At 42.8% G+C, this 23,436-nt stretch overlaps 1 protein-coding gene across 1 annotated transcript in view; it reads left to right on the plus strand.

Moving 5' to 3' along the window:
- Window positions 1-23,436, plus strand: part of USH2A (usherin) — a gene marked incomplete at its 5' end in the record, with an annotated part of 1,334,617 nt that overhangs the window by 805,862 nt on the left and 505,319 nt on the right. Inside the window, one exon of the mRNA XM_082250984.1 lies at window positions 16,497-17,125. Coding sequence (XP_082107110.1) covers window positions 16,497-17,125 — 629 coding nt within the window. The remainder of the gene's footprint in view (window positions 1-16,496; window positions 17,126-23,436) is intronic.

Consider the following 23,436-nt stretch of genomic DNA (forward strand, 5'->3'; position numbering starts at 1 on the left):
CCTCCTCGCCACCGAAGTGGGGGGGCTGTAGGCCAAGGTAACACTGTGACTCGAACTATCGACGCCCAATCATGTGTGTCCCTGTGAGACGTTTAACCTCCTGGCCACCCCGGTCCAGGATGGGGCCTGTCACGGCTGACCCAGCACGTAGCATAAGGTCTGCATGTGCTCACTGCCCAGGCTGGGGGGACCACTATATCTAGATTATCCAGCCCATCGCCCAGCCCGGCAGTTGATTTTAGATCTCAGAGGAAAAAAAAACAGGAGAAAAAAAATGCCATTGAAAAAAAAAAAAAAAAAATGTTCCAGGACCAAAGATCCTAGGTCCTTACGCCTGAGTAGGCAGAAAAAGCTGAAGACCTATAGCAGAGAAGGGGAGTATACCACCTACGACTGCCCATAGACATAGCCAAGTATTTTTTTGTCTTGTGTCTTAGTCCTGTAGGGGGCAATATACCTCTATGGTTCTGTATAATAGAGGAGCGGTGTCCGTCAAACGAAAGAGAAATTTAGATTAACCTGTTGCACTAGTTTATTTTACGTTAGCAAACCAATTGGATTGATTTACTAATGACAAATAGGCTGCGCAAAAGTGCAGTTGCCCCAGAACTTAGTAAATGAGCAGAAGCTCTGCTGGCTTCCATCGTCTAATCATGTGCAAGCAAAAATGCAGTTTTTTTTTTTTATTTCCCTTGCATGTGATTGGGTATTCTTTGAAAAGTGAAGATTTACCTAATTGACTAAGCTCGGAAGTAACTGCACTTGCAGAGGGCACAGTCTATTTGCCTTTAGTAAATCAACCCCAATATATGTAACAGGCAGTTTTGTGATGCCTCCGTGCAGTCTGTGAGAAGTGTGAACCCTCCTATGATAGTAAAAGACAATAAGGTTATTTGTTTATTTTTTTATTTTTTTTGCAAATCCCATTTTAATACTGATATTCATGATTACTATTATACAGGATTTATATAGCACCAATAGTTTATGCAGCGCTTTACAACATAAGGGCAGACAGTACAATTACAATACAGTGTAATACACCAGGAATCAGAGAGCCCTGCTCAATAGAGCTTACAATCTTAGAGGGAGGGTCAAGAGATACAAAAGTTAATAACTGTGGGGGATTGGCTGATGGAGAAAAAAAATATACAGTTGTTAGGTTAGACCTCTCTGAAGAGATGAGTTTTCATCTAAAAGTGGTCAGAGTAGGAGATAGTCGGACAGGCTACAAGGCTCTGGAGAAGTCCTGGAGGTGAGCATGGGAGGAGGTAACAAGGGGGCTAGAGAGCAGGAATGAAGAGAACGATTTGATTAGTATTTTAGGACTAGGTTAGAGATGTAGCTGGGGGCAGAGTTGTGAATGACTTTGTAAGTTGTTAGTATCTTGAATTTAATTTGTTGGGTGAGTGGAAGCCAGTGAAGGGATCGGCAGAGAGGGGTAGCAGACGCAGATCGGTTTGTAAGGTGGGTGAGTCTGGCAGCAGCATTCATAATGGACTGAAGGGGGAAAGCCTGTGAAGAGGTAAGCCAATGAGGAGGGAATTGCAGTAGTCGAAGCGATAGATGACCAGGGAGTAAATTAGAATCTTTGTGGTTTTGTTGGTTAGGAAGGGGCATATCTTGGAGATGTTGCGGAGGTTGATAAGCAAACAATGTCTCTAAAACTCAAGTCATTGGCATTTTTACTTGAATCTTGGTGCATTTTCTTCCAGACCTGTGCAGTAATTTAATACAGAGCTCTTCCACTGTGAAGGAGCTTCCTGTAATAAAGACCAGTCACTGCTGCCCTCTCTCCTTGTGCAGGGTGACTGGTCTTGTCTCCACCCCCTCCTGTAGTTTTCTGCAGGCAGCCTGTAGTGGGTGGGTTTGCTGAATCCCTCCCACAGCTCTGCTATCTTCAAAGGCTATGTACAGCACAGTAATGATATCCCACTACTTTACAAGGTAATAGGCGGATTTGCAAAGACATCTGCAACTCACATAGTGGATTGATGTACTATGCAGCTACTGGGTAATGTATTTAATTGAGAGTTTTTGTGCCTGAATTTCTTCTTTAAGGTAACAGAGACAAAAAAATGAAGAAAATGAAGGTAAATAAGTATGTTTCACAATGGACAGATAATCAGGACATATTTATGGCACTTTTCCCCTTCATTTCAAGTACAGACTTCAAAAGTAGTTGAGCAAAATAGCATGCCATAAAAAAGATAATTTAATTTGCAGAAATGAAGCAATCTCCTTTTATTAACGATGGCAGTCTCGGAATATGAATGATTCTATTTTTTTCCCCTCATGTGGCGGGATAGAGGGAAGAATAGAAAGCCGAACCTTTATCGATAATTAGTTGTACAAACAATTGCTTGGAAGCCGAAGACGATCTTTTATTTTTCTCTTTGCACGCGCTCCGTGCCGTGTAGCTGTCATCCTTAGCTGTCTTCCATCCCGCGACAAGACCATTGACAACATGTTATATTCTACATTGATTTTACAGTTAAGGACTTGATGGTGATATATAGGGATTTTAAGAATTCAGCTGAGAGGCTGACTTTTGCCTTTTATCATTCCATTAAAATTTTATAACCATCTTTTTCATGTCATCTCACCCATGAATTCTTACTTTAGAAAGTGATAGCTACAGCAGTGAACATAAGTTTTCTCTTGTTCAAAGCTTCTCAATGTATTAGCCAACTAGGTCAGTTACAGGCGCTCCTCGTGTTTTACATAATTGTGTTGACCCGCACAGGCAACTCTTTATGTAAAGTGTGTGGAGGGGGGGTTCGCTTGCTACTTAAGACCGCAGGGAATTAAACGGGTGCTTACTGCTAAGTTTAAAGTTGGCCATAGACATGAGATAGTTTTTTTTAAAATGGTCGTGGAATAAACATGCTTACTTATACTGGCTGAACATGCATGTGTTTTACAGAGAGAGCAGGCGCTGCTCCAGGTTAGTCCACCCATCCACCACTGCTGACACACTAATAGGTGCTGGCCTCACTCTCAAAGATAAGGTAAGCAGCACATCTAAAAATCACCTTTGTTGTTGAGCCTTCAATAAAATCACATCACCACAAATCAAGCATGGGAATACAGCATAGAACACGTGTATAGTTATAGATAAAGTGAATAGTTACGTGGAAAAACAGTGCTTAATCATAGTTGACTGGTCAGCTATGGGTTACTGTGGGTATAGAAAAGAATCACCCCCCCCCTTTTTTTTTTTTAAATAATTACATTTTGTTGCTTTGCAGTCTGAAATGAAGACAGACACAGTTGTCACTTTATCCAGCAGTATTTATAACATCCTAGTGAAAAATATAACACCAACATGGCAGAAAAAATATAAAAATAAATTTAAAACAGAATCGCTGAGTTGGAAAAAGGATCACCCTCCTCCTAACAATGACTTGTAAACTCAATCAGGTGTGGCTAATTACCTTTTTAAAGGCACACAAAACCATTTGCCATTCAACTGTGATCAGCTGTGGTCATTTTGATTAGCTCAGCATGAAAAGAGCTTTCCTTGAACATTTCAGCCTCTGACAGTGAAACTGAAGCAAACAATCAACTATGTGTGGCAAGGCACTGTCAAAAGATCTCCAGGATAAAGTTGTGGACAGGCACAAGTGAGGAGATGGATACAAAAAATGTCAAAGGCTTTATCAATGCCTAGAAGCACAGTGACGTCTATTATTATTATTTTTTTTTTTTTTTTTCAAATAGATTTTATTAAGTTTATCCAAAAATAACATAGGGTATTAGAGAACATTATATTCTTTACACAAAAGTGGTTGTAAACTGGTATGGGTTCAAGTAAATAACCAATATACATTTAGATACACAGTTGGATGACCAAATATTCTGTGGGAACAATAATACCCTCTTTTATGTGACCGATAAGGAACAAGATTACAGAGAAAAACTGGACAGTGGTAAAGTGACCGAAATATCATTAGGGGGAGGGAGGGGGAAACTCGAGAGGGGAGGTAATTTGATTGTTGGGGAGAGTATGCTGTGGGGTATGGGGGTACAGTCAGGTGATCATGTGGTCGAGGGTTGTATCTCATCTCTTTCCTGGGGGTGAGGCATTTGTTAATGAAGGAACGCCATCTGAGTTCATACCTTTTTGAAGACTGGTCATTCTATAAAGAACTGTCCAGTGTTTCTCTAAGGAGAAGAGTCTTGAGATCATTTTTTATTTCTGAAATTGTGGGCGTGGATGAAGAGATCCAGTGTTTCAGTATCTGTCTGTGGCTATTAGGAGGCAAAGCAAGATCCATTGATAATTGGTTTAAAGGTTCTGGGGTTGTGCACCATTTGGGGGGAAACTTGCATGTGGACAGCAGAACAGAAGGAGCAAGGTGAGCAGTTGGTTTGTTATTCCAAATGTGAAAGAGAGAACATGAGTAGTCAGAAATAGCATAGCAATGCCACAGGTGATGAAAAAGGGTGGGCTTTGAGGTCGAGCACCAGGGGCATATTCCTTTCATTTCAGGATAGTTTGAGGAGAAGGGGAAGTATGCTCTGTGGAGGATTTAAATTGGGTTTCTCTTCATATTTAATTATGTATTAAACTGGGGGGGGTAGAGTATCTTTCCAGAATGTTGTCTAAGAAATTTTCCCCTGGAAGGTCCTTGGCCCAGGCTTTCACTGATGTATTTTGTAGAGGTTTTGTGAAGAATGAGTTGGGGGGCTTGTATATATCTCCCACGGAATATTGTTTTTTCCCCAAAAGTTTATTAAACAATGATATTCGAAATCTCTTGGATTTGATCGGGCAGGACTTGTTGATAAAATTGGAAAGCTGTAGAATATGTAGAAATTGTTTTTTTGGTACAAGGAATTCTTCCATTATAGAGTCAAAGGTTTTTAGGTCTCCTGAAGTGGCATCATATAGGGATACTACGTTGGTCAGGCCTCTTGCTTTCCATTGAGAGAATGCATTCCTTGGGGTAACATAGGATTACCTAGTATAGGCAGGTTAGAAATGAGGGGAGACAGGTCAAGTTTCTTTCTTGTTTCTATCTAGGCTTTGACAGTGTCTCTGATCAGTAGATTAGAAGATCAGAAGAGGAGGGATCATTTTGTTGGCACAGAGAAAGAGCGCTGACAGTTCATATAGTTTTGCCAATGCTGCCCCAAGGTTAAAGTTGGTGTATCGGGAGGCTTAGAGTATCCAATCCAGACCAGCTTGTAGCAAGCAAGAAATATTATACACTCCCACTCCACTGCCAGCCCCTCGCTCCTTGGGAGATAAAGTTTACTGAGTGCAATTCTGGGCTTTTTTTTTTGTGCCAGAGGAAAGCTGTTAAGGCGGTATTAATTTTGTTAATATCGTTATGTTTTAGAAGTAGAGGAATAGTTTGGAGTGGGTATAAAAGGCATGTAAAGCTTACCACTTTAAATAGAGAACATGTCCCAATGAGCGATAACGGGAGCTCCATCCACATATCTAGTTTGCCTACAATCTTGTTAATCAAAGGAGGAAAGTTGAGATGATAGAGGGAAGAAGGTTCTCTGCCAATCTTAATCCCCAAATAAGTGATATGATTGTTGTTAACAAGGAAGGTAGAGGATGGGGAGGATGGGGCCCATGTATGTGATTTCCTCTTATTAAGAGGGAGTATCTCGCTTTTGCTATAGTTTATTTTAAGGCATGAGCATACCCTAAAGGAATCGAATATCTGCAATAACAAGCCTATGTCATGAAAAAAACTGTATGTCATCTGCGAAGAGGACTACCCTTAATTCTTCTTGACCAATGAGGATGCCCTGTATGGGGGCCTTGCTAATGAGATAGGAGGGCGGATTTATTGCTAGATTAAAAAGTAACGGGGACAGGGGACAACCCTCTCTCATGCCCTTGTGGAGTTCGAATGAGTCAGGGATCATTCCCGCCACAACAATTCTGGTGGAAAGGGGATGAGTAGATGCTGTTTATAAAGTGGCAGAAGGGACCATTAAAGCCAAATTTTTGTAAGACCAGAGAAAGCCAGTGAAACCTCACAATATCAAAGGCTTTCTCAGCATCCAAAGTGTTGATCGCTATATCTTCCAAGGGGTGAGTTTTTGCATGTTCCAATAGAGTTAGGACTTTCCGTAAATTGAAGGAGGCTGACCTTCCTTTAGTGAAGCCCGCCTGTGCTGGGTGTGTGATGGATTAAATAATGTCAGCTAGGCGCAAGGCCACAATTTTAGATAGAATTTTTGAGTCTACATTAAGCAAGGATATGGGACGGTAAGAGCCTGGGTCTGTTGGGTTCTTGCCCGTGAAGTCTATTATTAAGAAGTAGAGGGTATTTGGTACAACACAGACTCTCCCTTGATCAGGACATCGCTCCAAACTGGATGAAAGAGCCAGGAGGAAACTGGTCAGAGAGGTTACCAAGAGGCTTAAAGCAACTCTGAAGCACTTGCAAGAATTTATAACAAAGTGTGGTCATTGTGTGCATGTGACAACAATATCACAAACTCTCTACAAATGCGGCTTGTATGGGAGGGTTGAAAGAAAAAAGCCACTCCTTAGGAAAGACCACATGTAGTCACAACTGAGCTTTGGCAAAATGAACCTTGAAGATTCTGAGGCCACATTGAAAAACGTGTTATCATCAGATGAGACTTCAAATGTAATGATTTGGCCTCAACATCAAACGATATGTCTGGCAGAAATCAAATGCAGCACACCATCCAAATAACACCATTCCTATAGTAAAGCATGGAGGTGGTAATATTGTGTTATGGGGGTGTTTCCCTGCAGCAGGGACATGAGCACTTGTCAGGATAGAAGGGAAAAATGGATGGGGCAAAATACCATCAAACTTTGAGGAAAATCTGCTGCCCTCTGCCTGAATATTGTCAATGGAAAGAAGGTTTACCTTCCAACATGACAATGACCCAATGTACAAAGCAAAAATGACCACACAGGGGCTGAAGGAGAAAAATGTGGATGCCCTTGCATGGCCTAGTCAGAACCCATACTGAAACCCCATTGAAAATTTGTGGAATGACTTGAAGACTGCAGTCCACAAACGGTCACCATCAAATTTGACTGAACTTAAGTAGTTCTTCAAAGAAGAGTGGGCAAATATTGCAAAGTCTAGATGTGCAAAGTTGGTAGAAGCACATCCCAACAGACTTAAGGCTGTAATTAAAGCAAAAGGTGGTTCAACAAAATACTAACACAAGTAGGTGATCCTTTTTCCAACTCAGTGGTTCTGTTTTTTTTTTTTGTTTTTTTTAAATTCTGACATGTTGGTGTTATTCAGTTGGATGTTATAAGTTGCACTCAGTAAATACAGCTGCATACAACAAAAACTGTGTCTGTCTTCATTTCAGGCTGCAAAGCAACAAAATTTGATTTTTTTAAAGAGGGTAATTCTTTTCTATGCCCACTGTAAGTGCTGAATTAGTTCAAAATGCATTAGATGTTGTATGCTGTGTTCCAATATTTTATTTGTGGTGATGTGTTTTTTTTTGAAGACTTGACAATAAAGGTGAGTTTTATATGTAAGTCCCAACATGATTTTTTTTATCTTTATGCATGTTTTTTACATCAAGTAGAAATTTCTGGCCCCTTTTGCAGATTTAGCTACCTAAAAACATTAAAAAGAAGTGCCTATACTGTTTAAAATTCAGTAATGCACGGCCCCTCCCTTCTCTGCATATGCTCAGTTGCTCTCTGTCCTCAGCACTATGCTTAAAATTAGAGCCACTACAGGCCATACAGATTACAGCTTTAAGATTTACTGTTTCTGAAGGGGGAAGAAAGCAACAGGAATGACACACTGTGTAAGGAAAGACAGTTTAGGGAGGAAGATAAACTAAAGAAGGAGAGATGACAGGACAACCTCTGCCACCAGGGAGACACAAAAGAGGTACACATACAAGGATAGGGTCTTATCTTATTGCCTTTCTCCCTCATCAGCAACCTGTGAACTTCAGCAATCTAAAGCTTCTGTCTACATTCCTCTCTATCTGAACCAAGACATAAAATCAAGGCTGGAAATTTACATATTATAGTTTTTGAGACCAAGGGTGGGGAAGAATTTCTAATAAGGAAGTAACAACTATGGGTTGTGGTGAAGCATATGCAGAGCATAACAAATCACATGCAAGAAAAATTAAATACAGCATTGTTGCTTGCAAATCAATCCTCCTTTGTTTCTGGAGCCTGACAGTGGTTCATGTATGTGTGAGGCTCACACCCGTAGAGGCCGCTGTGGATTTAAATAGGTTCTTTCCCAGGTTAATGCAGAGGTAGCCAGACACACAGCAGCAGTCCATCCGTTCTGGTTCCATAAACGGTCTAGGGGTGCCTTTTTTTGTAAATTTACTGCTAGTAGAACTTGGGTTCTGGGAGTGATGTAGGATATTTCAAAACAAAACAGGTTGCTAGCAGAGGACACTTCTATCTTCGTAGCACTAATAGTAATCACATACTGTAAGATGGAGTAGCAATCTAGAATAGTCTATATGCGCACAGCTGGAGACCATGCAGCAAAGTGTAGCGCATGTCATAGGAGAATGAGGTAGTTCACATTTCACAGCTGGAGACCATGAAAACTTCAGTACACAGGAAGAGGCTCAATGGGTCCTAGACTGTACACAACCCATGAATGCAGCCCCAAGAAAGCAGCCTAGCCCAGGAGTGCCCCGGGGCAAACAGCCCCCTGGAGCTTACAGATCTATTCTCTCTCAAGGGAAGAAAAACTCCTCTGGGTTCCAACCTATTTAACAGGAACCCATCCATCATCTAGACAACTCCCCAGGGACTGGATAGACCCTACTAAATATTCAGGTCAGTTATTTGAATCCTCCTGCCCTAATATCCAGAAATCTTAAGTTGCACCCGGTGTCTCTCAGGCAGAGCAATAAACCTGTCAAATGTAAATATTGGAGATAAGCCCAGGAGGTTTCATGCACCTTGCTGGACTTAAACCATATTGTACCATTATTTTTTACAAAGTAGCTGAATTCCTGGAATTCAGCTTTAGGGTTTTTGTCCAAGTAGCTGGAGAAATTAATTAGATGTACAAAGGTACAGTTGTCTTTTAGGCTGATCTCATACACTTGAAAATCTGGAAAAAAAAACATTCAAATGACTAAAAATGATAAAAACAACTATAGCTTATTTTGAAATAAGTTAGAAGTGAGGGTTCAGCAGATTAAACTTTAAACCCACTTTAAGGGGCCACATGACCAAAATATAAAATCCATACATCAGTAGTCAGGGGTTAAGCAATCGGCACCGGCAGTCATTTTGCTGGTCTCCAAGGAAGGTCATCCGCTGTCCAAAAGTCACGGGGAAACCTTTGCTTCCAGCGCACAGACCATTCCGTATTATATGTGCGCAATATATATAATAAACATTCTCAAATTCCCCATCTGACATATTTTGTTACATTCTAAACCCCCTGACATTTGAAGCTTAAAAAAACTCAGGCCATTTTAAACAATTACCAAATGCAACTATATCTTCTTTTTTTAAGATATACAATAAAATCTACAGCTCTGAGACACACAAGAAAAAAAAAAAAGAAAGAAAAAAAAATCATAAATGTCAAAACTCGCTCTGGGCAACAGATAGGGCTGTGGTGTTTCCCCTGATCTGCCGTAGCAATTTCTTACTTATCAGGATGTGCTTTATAACAATGGCAAATGTTCCAAAATTACAGCTGTTACACTGATCAGTGATCGAGCTAGACTGCTGTTATTGCACCATGTTCTCCTCTTGTACCTAGAGAGCAGTAAAGCTTCGATATAATAAAAGGCACCTGCATTTTAAATGAAATTTCAATTGAAAAACTTAACAGCCCTTCAAATTGCAGAATTTAACGCAGCCCAGTAAAGCTTAAATAACACTTTCCCTCTGCACGTTGAAGCTTTTTTCTTTTTTTTTTTTCCTTTCCATTCAAGGTGACTTGATTGTGTCGCGTGGTGAAATTATTTACAATTAAGGAAGCTCTCTGGGGGGCTCTGGAGCGCGTGCCGTAGCGCGGCGCCTATACGGGCATATGGCGGCTGGCTTTCAGTATGCGCTCGAGCTCTTGAACCTTTATGGTAATTGAATCTGTTAGATTGCTGAGTAGAGGAGGCATTAAAACCTGTTAACCCAAAGGTCAGGTGTGTGCGTTGTTTATTTATCAGGGGGCGAGAGAGCGCGATCGGCAGCTTCTGTCACAGTCACCATAAAAAATCACCTACAATATTAACAGGGAGTAGATAAATTGCAAAACATGGGTGAGAATTACAAATAGCGATGCTGAGCTGGAGGAAAATGAATGTACTTTATTGTATTCAGAAACAACATACGGTGTATATAATAATGAGGCTGTTTTTTTTTTTTTATCTCTGGAAGTTTGTTATGGCAAAATTAGAATCTGTTATTAAGTACATGAATATATGATTAGAGACAGGGGAGGACTAGACTGGGAGGTAGGAGGGCATTTCCCTCCTGGGCCAGCAGCAATAAAATATGTTGAACTGGACCTGAGTAATGCCCTGTACACACGTTCCAATAATCGTACGATAAAACTCACTTTCGACCTGATCGCACGATAATCTGATCGTTAGTACACAGCTTTCGACAGCCGATCATGACAGTTCATCCAACAAAATCCGAAGGGACATACAGGAAAACTTCTGTCGTACGATAGCCCCGCGAATGACAATCTTTTCATCAGTACACTATGCGTCCGATAAATATCGATCGACAAAGACCGCGCATGATCAGAAACACTAAAATAGCATGGAAAAAGCCTGGCTGCCATTGTTTTTGTTTTGCACCATCTGATACGTAGCTAAGCAACCAGGAAGCTTTTCCCGAATCGTACGACAAAAATCATACGGTTTGTACGCATTGTTGAATTCGATGTTAGTATCATGCAACAAAATGCGAACGATAAGTCATCCGATTATCTGAACGTGTGTACGGGGCATTATCCTCACCCACACTTTTATCAGTACCCGCAGTCAGTGACAGCTCCTGGATATTAAAGGTATTCTGGTTAGCTTATATCGCAATATGCAATGTGATAAAAGTTTGTTTTTGAGTTTATTACCTCTCTCTAAGCACTTTTTTGCTTTTATTCCCATTCATTTTACTGTTGCTACTGTCTGTTAGTGTTGTCATTTTAATTATTTTTCTGTAAATTTTGTTGTTGCACCATTTTTACTTTCTTTTATTACAATAATATTTAAAAACGCTAAAGCTGGTTGTCTAAATCAGCAGTCTCCTCGCTGCAGCCTGTGGGCCAAATGCAGTCCTTTGCATGCCATTATACGGCCCTCGGGGCATCATTCTTCCCATTGATACCAGCAATGGGGAACTATACCTCCCAATGAAACCAACGATGGAGCACTATTCCTCCCAATGATATCAACAGTGGGGCAATATTCCTCCCAATGACACCAACAATGGGGCACTTTTCCTCCCAATTACACCAACAATGGGGTAATATTCTTAAATCAGAGGCATTGTTTACTCCCACTGACGCTGGGGCATTTTCTACTCCTGAGGGATCACAGTCCACCCCCCAATGTTTGAAGGACAGTAAACTGGTACTTTGTTTAGAAAGTTTGGAGATCCCTAGTCTAAATTATCTGCATAAGAACTTAAAGAATCCTTGTCTCTTTGAGAAACGTTACCATAGTTTAATGTCTGTACAATGCTATGAGAGAGCCACAGAAATTTCACAAAGGTCGGAATTGTTATAACAGATAGTGTGAATGGTGCTTATTTCCATTAATGCACATGGTTGTAGCTATTATTTGTGTGTAGAGCAGCCCTTCTCAACCTTTACTCACCCCAGAAATAACTTTCTGGTCTCAGGGAACCCCTGCTATAAATTTCTATAACTACAACTCATGATACATTAGTGCAATGGTCACTGGGAAAATGCTCCTTACACTTGTGGTCAGTGGACGAATTATACCCTTACAGATGCAGTGGCGGAGCTAGACTTTTAAAACAGGGGTGGCAAAGGGGTGGCTAGGTATTATTTTGGGGGGTCAATATACAAAGTGTAATTTAGTGTCAGATTCGTCCACCGCAATGTCGCAGTCCCTCTAATGATCGCTGCCATTACTAGTAAAGACAGGATACAGGTGGTGGTGATCAGAGGATACAGACAGGATACAGGTTTGCCCCCAATGATTATTGCAGAGTACCACAGCAATGCCCCCAATGATTATTGCAGAGTGCCACAGCAATGCCCCCAATGATTATTGCAGAGTGCCACAGCAATGCCCCCAATGATTATTGCAGAGTGCCACAGCCTTGCCCCCAATGATTATTGCAGAGTGCCACAGCCTTGCCCCCAATGATTATTGCAGAGTGAGACAGCAATGCCCCCCAATGATTATTGCAGAGTGCCACAGCAATGCCCCCAATGATTATTGCAGAGTGCCACAGCAATGCCCCCAATGATTATTGCAGAGTGCCACAGCAATGCCCCCAATGATTATTGCAGAGTGAGACAGCAATGCCCCCAATGATTATTGCAGAGTGCCACAGCAATGCCCCCAATGATTATTGCAGAGTGCCACAGCAATGCCCCCAATGATTATTGCAGAGTGCCACAGCAATGCCCCCAATGATTATTGCAGAGTGCCACAGCAATGCCCCCAATGATTATTGCAGAGTGCCACAGCAATGCCCCCAATGATTATTGCAGAGTGCCACAGCAATGCCCCCAATGATTATTGCAGAGTGCCACAGAAATGCCCCCAATGATTATTGCAGAGTGCCACAGCCTTGCCCCCAATGATTATTGCAGAGTGAGACAGCAATGCCCCCAATGATTATTGCAGAGTGAGACAGCCTTGCCCCCAATGATTATTGCAGAGTGAGACAGCAATGCCCCCAATGATTATTGCAGAGTGCCACAGCCTTGCCCCCAATGATTATTGCAGAGTGCCACAGCCTTGCCCCCAATGATTATTGCAGAGTGCCACAGCCTTGCCCCCAATGATTATTGCAGAGTGAGACAGCCTTGCCCCCAATGATTATTGCAGAGTGCCACAGCCTTGTCCCCAATGATTATTGCAGAGTGCCACAGCCTTGCCCCCAATGATTATTGCAGAGTGCCACAGCCTTGCCCCCAATGATTATTGCAGAGTGAGACAGCCTTGCCCCCAATGATTATTGCAGAGTGCCACAGCCTTGCCCCCAATGATTATTGCAGAGTGCCACAGCCTTGCCCCCAATGATTATTGCAGAGTGAGACAGCAATGCCCCCAATGATTATTGCAGAGTGCCACAGCCTTGCCCCCAATGATTATTGCAGAGTGAGACAGCAATGCCCCCAATGATTATTGCAGAGTGCCACAGCAATGCCCCCAATGATTATTGCAGAGTGAGACAGCCTTGCCCCCAATGATTATTGCAGAGTGCCACAGCAATGCCCCCAATGATTATTGCAGAGTGCCACAGCAATGCCCCCAATGATTATTGCAGAGTGAGACAGCAATGCCCCCAATGATTATTGCAGAGTGCCACAGCCTTGCCCCCAATGATTATTGCAGAGTGCCACAGCCTTGCCCCCAATGATTATTGCAGAGTGCCACAGCCTTGCCCCCAATGATTATTGCAGAGTGCCACAGCAATGCCCCCAATGATTATTGCAGAGTGAGACAGCCTTGCCCCCAATGATTATTGCAGAGTGAGACAGCCTTGCCCCCAATGATTATTGCAGAGTGCCACAGCAATGCCCCCAATGATTATTGCAGAGTGCCACAGCAATGCCCCCAATGATTATTGCAGAGTGCCACAGCCTTGCCCCCAATGATTATTGCAGAGTGAGACAGCAATGCCCCCAATGATTATTGCAGAGTGCCACAGCAATGCCCCCAATGATTATTGCAGAGTGAGACAGCAATGCCCCCAATGATTATTGCAGAGTGAGACAGCAATGCCCCCAATGATTATTGCAGAGTGCCACAGCCTTGCCCCCAATGATTATTGCAGAGTGCCACAGCCTTGCCCCCAATGATTATTGCAGAGTGCCACAGCATTTGCCCGCAATCATTGCAGAGTGCCAGCGTCCCCCCCCCCCCCCATGAGACCGGCTTACTTACCTCACGGACGGACGGTCATCACAGCAGCTTATCATCGGTCCGCGGCTCCCTGCATCTTCTCAGTCCTCCCGCCGGCGCCTCCTCGACCAATGGCACGGCATTTGCCATTCGGCCAATCAAGAAGCGGGAGGACCCGCTCCCTGATTGGCCGGAGGAGGATCCATGTGACAATAGCGAATTTTCATTCGCTATTGTCACAGAATGGGCGGGCTCGGCTTCGGGACGCACTGTTCTGCTGCTCCCTGACCCTGGCCGCCAGCTTAGAGGGATCAGCCGGTTCTGCGAACCGGCTGATCCCATCCCACCACTGCCTGTGATTCCTCCGCTGCCAGCCTGGATCGGGGTGGCAACAGGGGTGGCAGGGACTTTTTCTGGGGTGTCAATTGACACCCCAGCTAACCCTCTGGCTCCGCCACTGTACAGATGGCTAAAAAGATCAATGGTGTCAGTGGGAACTTATCTGAAAGGTAGAAATTGCTCAAAAAATCCCTAGCAACCTCTGGAGGAACCTTAGTTGAGAAACCCTGGTGTAGAGGGTTAACTGTGGAGCTAAAGTGGTTCTAATGTCAAAGCTTTTTGTACCTTAGTGCATTCCTTGCATTAATGTACAAAAAAACTCCCACTACCTCTTCTACTCTCCCATCCCTAAACACTTTCCTGGATTCTCTCTGCTCCGTCCTGGCTGCAACAGCACTCCTTTCACTTCCTGGTCTCATAGGAGACACTGAGAGCAGCGGGAGTCATAGACTCCTGCTATTATCAGTCAAATTCCTGTAAGGAGGGAGCAGGGGTGTGGCTTACCTTCCCTGTTTGTGTCTATGGACTCACAGAGCCCAGCTTGAAAGCGTGACACACAGGGCAAACAGCGCCAATGGGGGATTGCCAAAGAGGAGGTAAGGGACCACTCTGTGCAATATTGTTGCACAGAATAGGTAAGTATGACATCTTTTTTTGTGCAGGGTAAGGCAGAAAGTGCCATCATTACATTTTGGTGGTAACGGCAGGATGATTCATAGTTAATAGGTAAAAATACTGTATATGTTTAACCTTTTATGTAGCTATACATCCAAGTGGAAAGGTACCTTTAACCACTTTACCACTGAGTACCGTAGTACTACTGCGCAAAGTGGCTCTTGTAGGTCTGACGACGTAGACCTACTTCGCCAGTCTCCTCCCCCTGTTGGCGGCGCTCGCGCGCCGCCGGAGGCTCGCTCCCGCTGTTTTCATTCATAGCGAGAGTCGGGCCAGGGGAGGAGTGGCAGCGATCGCCGCTGCTCTGCCCCGGTCGTCGGGGAATCCAGTTTGGAGATCCGCCCGACTGTGTAAACAGAGCGGGCGGATCTCCTAAGTGACAGGGAGTGACAGATCGGAGTGTTCAACATAGCTGAACATCCGATCTGTCCCTGGCTCACTCAGTCACCTCCCCCCCCACACGTTAGTAAGCACCAGGCATACATTAACCCCTCCCTCTCCAATAAAATTAACCCCTTCCCTGCTAGTGTCATTTTTACAGTAACAGTGCATATTGGGTTGCTATTCATATTTCCAGTGCCATGGGCTCCCCTGGACTGCATGGGTTGCTCCAATGATTTGTATGGGCCTTCATCTACAATGCAGGAATGCAGGCCTTGCATGGTAAGTGTTGACATCAGAGAGTTATCACTGGTTGGGCAGCGAAGTGAAATGGCTTTTTGTGACTGAAAACACAAAGAGGAAGAAGCCGGCAGGGGTGAGTATTCCTTTTCCCCCTTGCCAAATCAAACGAGCATCTGACTAGTGCAGAGGGGAGAGGGACCCCACTACATGATCGTAACAGCAGGCTTGAGTAGGACTTTACTAATAATAGTAATTAACAAAGTGGCCTAAAAGCAATTATTATATATATAATATATATATAAATATGTATGGTAAATTTATCAATGATTTTGCCTCATATTATTCCAGAATTGGTTGGTAGATTGGTAGAATTTCACACAAGATTTGTCCAATGAAAATTAAATTCCCTGACACATGACAACATCTGTTCTTTATTTTATTTGACATTCCCTGAACTTATTTTTACTAAAATTTACCTGGTTTGAGGTATTGAATCATTGCATTTTTACTAAATGGTGGTGACAACAATAGACCATGCCTGCAGAATGTGTTCTGAAACAACCACTTGTAGTCTCCATCGAAAGCCTGTTTAACTGGCTGACAATGCAGGAGCACAAGTGAGACAAGGACAGCTTGTTGTCACTGTAACATGGGACTGGATAGAGACCTCCATGACAGGATTGTGGAGTAATATTTAATGAAAGCTGCAGATTGAAAAATCTTGCAAATTATTATTAAAATTACATTAACATATAAAAGTTTATTGGGGAGTTTTTTGATTTTACGCATACTTTAAACTGTATTACCAATTTATTTGTCTTCCACAGAACCAGGACCTATGGATCCGCCAGTTCTCTCCCATTTAGAATCAAGATCTGTAACAGTCACGTGGCCTGCTCCATCAGAACTCAATGGAATTATAACTCATTTTAACATTTACCAAAATGGAAGCCTGCAGGCAGTCGTCCCTGGAAACAGCTCACGGCACATATTTAAAAATTTAACCCCATTTACATCTTATCATTATCAGCTGGAAGCGTGCACCTCTGCTGGGTGTTCAATGTCCCAGGAGTCACTGGGTTTGATGACTCCACCAGATGCACCAAGTGAAATTCCACCGCTCAATCTCCATTCCGATACTCCCACCTCTGTAATGATCCGTTGGAGGCCTCCTCTTCAGCCCAACGGTTTAGTTGAAAATGTTAGGATTGAAAGAAGATTAAAGGGTACAGATCATGTATATACCCTAGTAACATTACCTGGACATCACCCAATGCTCTACCTGGATCAAACTAAGAGCATTAGCCCATGGAAAACCTATGAATATAGGGTTATCATGACCACTTTTAATGGGGGAAGCAACAGCAGTGATTGGGCAGAAGTCACAACAAGACCTGCACGCCCTGTTGGTGTGCAACCACCAGATGTAACTGTTTTGGGTCCATATACTGCAAAGGTATGTTTAAATCTACATCTTTGAGGACATGTCAATTTTCTTTTAATTGTTAGTGATCCCATTTCCCAAGTCATTTACACTATAAGGCCAAAGTTCGTGAACACCAGGCCAGCACAATTACACAATATGACTGAGTATATATGCATAACCCACCAAACTTTTGAATTTGGGGGTTTCTAATAAAGAGAACTGTTATGGCATACAAAAGCATTTTAGACAGTTTTGTGTTTGCAATCTTGTGGCAACAGCTTAGGGAAGATATGTTCCACCATAAAGACATGGTTTGATGAGTTTGGTGTCGAGGAACTTAAGTGACCTGCTCAGAACCCTGACCTCAACCCTACTGAAAACCTTTAGTATGAACTGGATCACTGGTTGCAAGCCAGATCTTCTGGTCCAATTTCAGTACCTATCGTTATAAATGCTCTTTTTGGGAAATAGGCATAAATTTCCACAGACACACTCTAAAAACTTGTGGACAGCCTTCCCAGAAGGGTGGAGGTTGTTAGAGCTGCAAATAGGGGATCTAGCTCCATTTAAATAGCCATGGGTTTGGAATTGGATGTTCAACAAGCTCATATACTGTATATTTGATGGTCAGATGTCCACAAACCTTTGTCCATATAGTGGATGCCAACATATTGTGCAGCTTCTTACAGAAAATAAACCTAAAATTGATGGTCTCTATGACCCTCATTGGGACACATTTGCACACTTTGAATGTTAATGAATAGGATGGTTAAAAGGCAATATTTTAGTTCCCTAAATCACAGCACGGTTGGTCACGGTTCACACATATGCAATGCGAGAACCCTGTGAATCCACTGCAGGTTCCCGCGTCACATTCAACTCGGAGGCAGTTCATTCTGCCATATGCAAATCACTGGGGGTGTCAATACAAAGTTAACGACACCCCCAGATCAGTTCGCAAATCGCAGTGTGAACTGTCAGTTTGGACAGGAATCGAATTGCATAGGTGTGAACACCCATGCGATCGATTCTGGTGCGGACCCAAAAAAGGGTCCTGTGCGAGTTGTTCCTGAATGCAATGTGAATTCAGCCAAACAATCTGTATGGCTGAATTCACATTTCACAAACATTGCATGTGATTTGCACAGCAGTGCACTGCGAATCACATGCGATGTCTGTCATCGCATATATGTGAACCGGCTCCTTAAGAGATGCTGTCAATGGAAAAATATAACAATAAATTGTTGCAGATATGAAGTGCAGGCATCAGCAGCAATTTTTAAAACCTTGCGCTAATGGCCAATCCTAGGCTTTGCTGACAGGCAAAGATCAACGGTTACTGATGCCACTGAAGCTTGCCCACCCTCTGCTCATTACTGCACATTTTTAGGGAACATTCAAAAAGGCCATCATAGGAATGGACCAATAGGAACATAAGGCCAACAGGAAGTAGTAGCAGGCTCTGCCACTACCTTGAAGTATTAGAGATTTGCTTGTCAAAGAAAACTTCTTCAATGGGGGGTTGATGATATGATTTTTATAAAATGAGTTCCCTGAAAGAATGTATCTATCTATCCATCCGTTAAAAGTCCATTATTAAGGAGTATGGTTTTGCAGTTGGGGGTGCCTTGTCTGACCTTAGGGCTTGGCTTAAAAAGTACGTAGGAGCATGGGACAAATAAAAGTCAGAGTTATTCTTTAAGACCCAAATCTAAACAAAACATTTTTTCACTTAGCTAAATTGGGGAAGGTTGAGGACCTCTATCACCTTTTATTTCTCTCTGTGTCCATATTCAAAGGATTTCCCCTTACATCTGTTGGACTCTAGACAGGGTAGGAAGGAAACCAACCCATTGGTGACCACATCAGCAATAACAAAAATGTTCCATCCCTACTGTGATAGACCATTTTTTACTGCAGTATACATTCCACTGGGGGGGGGGGGGGTATTTCACTTCCTGTTCTGTGACATCTGTCATATTGACAGTAGATAAAGAGGAATGTCATAAACACAAAGGGACACGGACAGCATTAACAAGTTTGAGTTGGGACTGGATGTGCAAGTAGGAGAGTGCAAAAAGCTGTATATATAAAGTCCAGATTTCATTTTATCCAGACTCCTATTTTTAGACCAACCACACTACTATAATTACCTCTCAGAATCCCTCCAATTTTTTCTAGTCCAGTTTACACTTTGTTTAACAGTACCAAGCTCTGAAGTAGGGGGGCCAGTAAACCCCCGAAACACGTTGGATTTTTAGGACATAGAGTTTGAATAATGTTGATCCTGCATCTATTACATTTTGCTTTTGGCACATTCCTACTTGCACACCCAGCTTCTATTAAAGCAAAGAGCCAACCTTTGACCACCACTTCTGGGAGAGTTGCCTTAGCTAAATCATTCCTGCCTTAGTCAAATTGTTCCCTCCACACTGCTTAAACCCTAAAGGTTAAAATTTACTACTGCAAGAGATCCAGTGCCCTGCAAATGTCTTCTACTTCCATTAACCAGTTGTTAAGTTCTACCCTTCCACTCTCCATGTCAGCGTTCGCCAACCAGTGCTCCATTGATCACTGATGGTCTACAGGAAAATGTTGGTGGTCCCCAGGTGTTCTGCCACAAATCAACATTGTGGCGGATGTATACCGCCCAAAGTTGTTTCTAGTGTTGTTCTCAATATGCGCTGACAATGCCAATTGATACCCAATGCCACCTCTCTAGTTCTTGCTCCTGTGAACTCAGAGGGAGGCACCGGGATTAGTGCAGAGGTGTAGAAAGAGAGGACTTCCAATGGCTGCACTGATCACAGACTGTGGGAGGAAGCACAGAGCTTGAGCACAAGGCTGGATAAGAAGGTGAGATCCAATGATGAGTTTGTGTAAGGCAGCAGTGTGATGCAGAGTGCGGAGAGGGGGTGGGCTGGCAGAGAGGGGCAGAGAGCCGGAGAATTGTGTGCATAAGGCAGCAGTGTGATCCAGGAGGAGGGGCAGAGAGCCAGAGCATTGTGTGTATAAGGCAGCAGTGTGATCCAGGGGGAGGGGCAGAGAGCCAGAGCATTGTGTGTATAAGGCAGCAGTGTGATCCAGGGAGAGGGGGCAGAGAGCTGGAGCATCGTGTGTATAAGGCATGTAAAATTCATGTTGGTAGTCTGCAGGATTCAAGATTGTAAGTTTAGTGGTTCATGAGTTCTGAAAGGTTAATGACCACTGCTGTATGTGAAACTAAGAAAAACATTTTCTCTGTAGTTGGGCTTTTATTTAGAGTGTGTATTTTCTATAGAATAAAGCATTGCCCATTCACAGAATTAAAAACAACGCTGGTTTATAAGGCTACCTAAGAAGTTTCCAATTATTTGTAGAAATCATCAGGGATGAAGCTCGGGAGGGCTGCATAACTACTATTGTTTTGGCTCACAGACAAACTTAATTCAAGGGAAATTAGTGTATCCAAACAAGAGGGATTTTTGTAGCTTTGAAGCCTCTTTTGTGTAAATACATGCATGCTTCCATGGATATAGCCTTGTACATATGCCAAAATCACTGCTACAGTGATCTGATCATAAAGCATTTCACATTTGCAAGAGTGCTGCGAGAGGTTCGACTTCTGAAGGTTCTTTCAACTATGTGCGTATTTATAAAAAGACACACTGAATATTTTTATATTGAAAGTGTAATATTGTAGTGCCTTATTTTCTGCATTTTCCTCAGGCACATATGGGAAGTTTATATTAAAAACCCCCAAAATTTGCAAAACAGAATAATAATGTATTAAAATAATTGCATCACAATAGTAATAAGAACGACTATGTGTATATGTTTATTGGCATTTTATCCCCCTAATTGAGGTACATGGGCACTTCTTGGGGGGCACGCTGGTGTGGTGGAGGTGCATGACAACATATATGAACCATTTGGATATACCACTTTGGGACTCTTTTGCCAGTGATGCTGTGGTTGGCTGGACTTTCTCATTCACCATTCTATTATGAATATGTCATATTTGGACTATGTGATGTTTATATTATCCTATAGCGCTGTTAGTATATACATGTGATTACCATTAGATGTACACAACTTTTTAGTAATAAGAACGAGTTCAATTGAAAAAAGTTTTAAAATAAATGTAAGGTTAAATATAATGCACGGTAAGGACATCATACATAGGGCTCTATGTACCATAATGGCTTTCGGGGGGCAGGGTCTTGGGCGATCATGCTAGACGGGGCAGCAACAAGCCTTAAAGTTGCTGAGGGATTGATCGTTTCATTATGACTTGGGGGGGGGGGGGCTGACCAGTTTTTCTCATAGCCTGAATGCTGGGATGCTTTAGAGTGTGTCTCTCTGGGCCTTTGCAGATACTAATCTGTGTTTTTATATTGCCCTGTTACAGTTAGGGATGATCGAACGGTTCGGGTCAACCATCGGTTCGACCCAAACATTGGGTGTTCGAAATTCGGCCGAATTCCGAACTTTTTGCGGTAAAAGTTCGAATTCCACCAGAACCGCCCAAAATGCAATGGGACAGGAACTGGGCTTTAAAAGCCAGTGATTGGCCCAGAAAAGTCAGTAAAAGCCAGTTGAGGGGGCAGGAGTCTGCTAGGAATGTGATTGGAGTGACTAAGGGGTCCAGAGGCCAATCAGGAGTGAATACGCCCCCCATACGCCCCCCAGTATATAACATAGCCCGCCAAACCTCTAGCACTGTAATACAGAGGCTGTGGAAGAGAGTGGAAGCATTTGTGTTTCTCCTGCTGCTTGTAAAGCTCCAGTGTCATTTTGCAATTATCTTCTGCTGCATGGAGCTGATCTTTTAGTGTGAGGAAAGGGATATGCAGTGTAGTTAGGATACTATATACCACTATAGTTAGATTCAATAATCTAGTTATTGTAGGGATACCTTTAAAGCGGAGTTCCTTTTTTTTTTTTTGTGCCCCTCCGCTAGGTATGCCTCACCTGAAAAGGAATTGGATAGTTATTTTTTTTTTTTGTTTACTTACCTTGCAATTGAAGATCGAAGATACTCACCTCAGAGTACTTCCTCCCTCGGAGCCGCGGCTCACCCCGTCAATTCCTGCCTCGCTATGATTCCTGGGAGCTGAACGTCACAGCTCCCAGGAATCAATGCGACGGCACCAGCCCCGCTCGTCATTTCCGGGGGCGTCACGCCGGAAGTGACGAGAGGGGCCGGTGCAGCGCATTCTGGGACAAGAAGACGCGGAAGAAGACACAGAAGAGGACCGCGCCGGCTTCAGCTGCCCACAAGAGAGATGGAAACGCTGTGGAAGAAATTTTATAAGTAAGTATTTCTTCTAAAAGGTAAGTGCGAACCGGGACAGATCAGAGGCTAGCCATTGTGGAATGTGCTAGCCCTGACTGTCCCGGGGGTATGTTTATTAAAAAATGACATCTGTGCCCGGAACTCCGCTTTAAGTGTCAGGGTGACCGTAGTGTAGTTTAGGGGGACCTGACTCTGCCATGTCAGGGTGACCGTAGTGTAGTTTAGGGTGAACTGACTCTGCCATGTCAGGGTGAACGAACTCTGCCATGTCAGGGTGACCATAGTGTAGTTTAGAGTGAACTGACTCTGCCATGTCAGGGTGACCGTAGTGTAGTTTAGGGTGAACTGACTCTGCCATGTCAGAGTGACCGAACTCTGCCATGTCAGGGTGACCATAGTGTAGTTTAGAGTGAACTGACTCTGCCATGTCAGGGTGATCGAACTCTCCCATGTCAGGGTGACCCTACTATGCAGATTCTGGGTTAGGGGTATACATATAATATATACATATATATATATATATATATATATATATATATATATATATATATATATATATATATGTGTATATATATATGTATATGTATGTATATATATATATATATATATATATATATATATATACCCCTATACAGAAGTTAAAAAAAAAACGCCTGAAACAAAAATGCCCAGGTGTGAAAGGAGGGTAACACCATCCCTGCGCTACTGAAATCCTAAGAAAAATAATCTGTTTTTTTTTTTTCTGGTTCTGGACATGCTACAGAGCCGAAACTTCACAGGTACACTGTTTAGACCCAAGAGACACTAAATCCAAAGAAATCTCATTTTTTTTTTTCAATAATTGTCTCTCTATCAAAAACGACAATTTTTAAGAACTTTTTTTTGCCTGATTCATAGTCCCTGGGGCATGACCCAGAACCCTAGGCAATTTTTAGTGGCATTTATTGGGTTTTATGGCTTCAAAATTATGTTTTTTGATTCCAGAAGTTCGGGTCCCATTGATTTCAATGGGGTTCTGGAATCCGAACCGAACTTTCGGGAAATTCGGTTGTTCTGGTCAAAC

The sequence above is a fragment of the Pelophylax lessonae genome (assembly GCF_965119305.1).
Source record: "Pelophylax lessonae genome assembly, chromosome: 3".
Taxonomy (NCBI): Eukaryota; Metazoa; Chordata; class Amphibia; order Anura; family Ranidae; genus Pelophylax; species Pelophylax lessonae.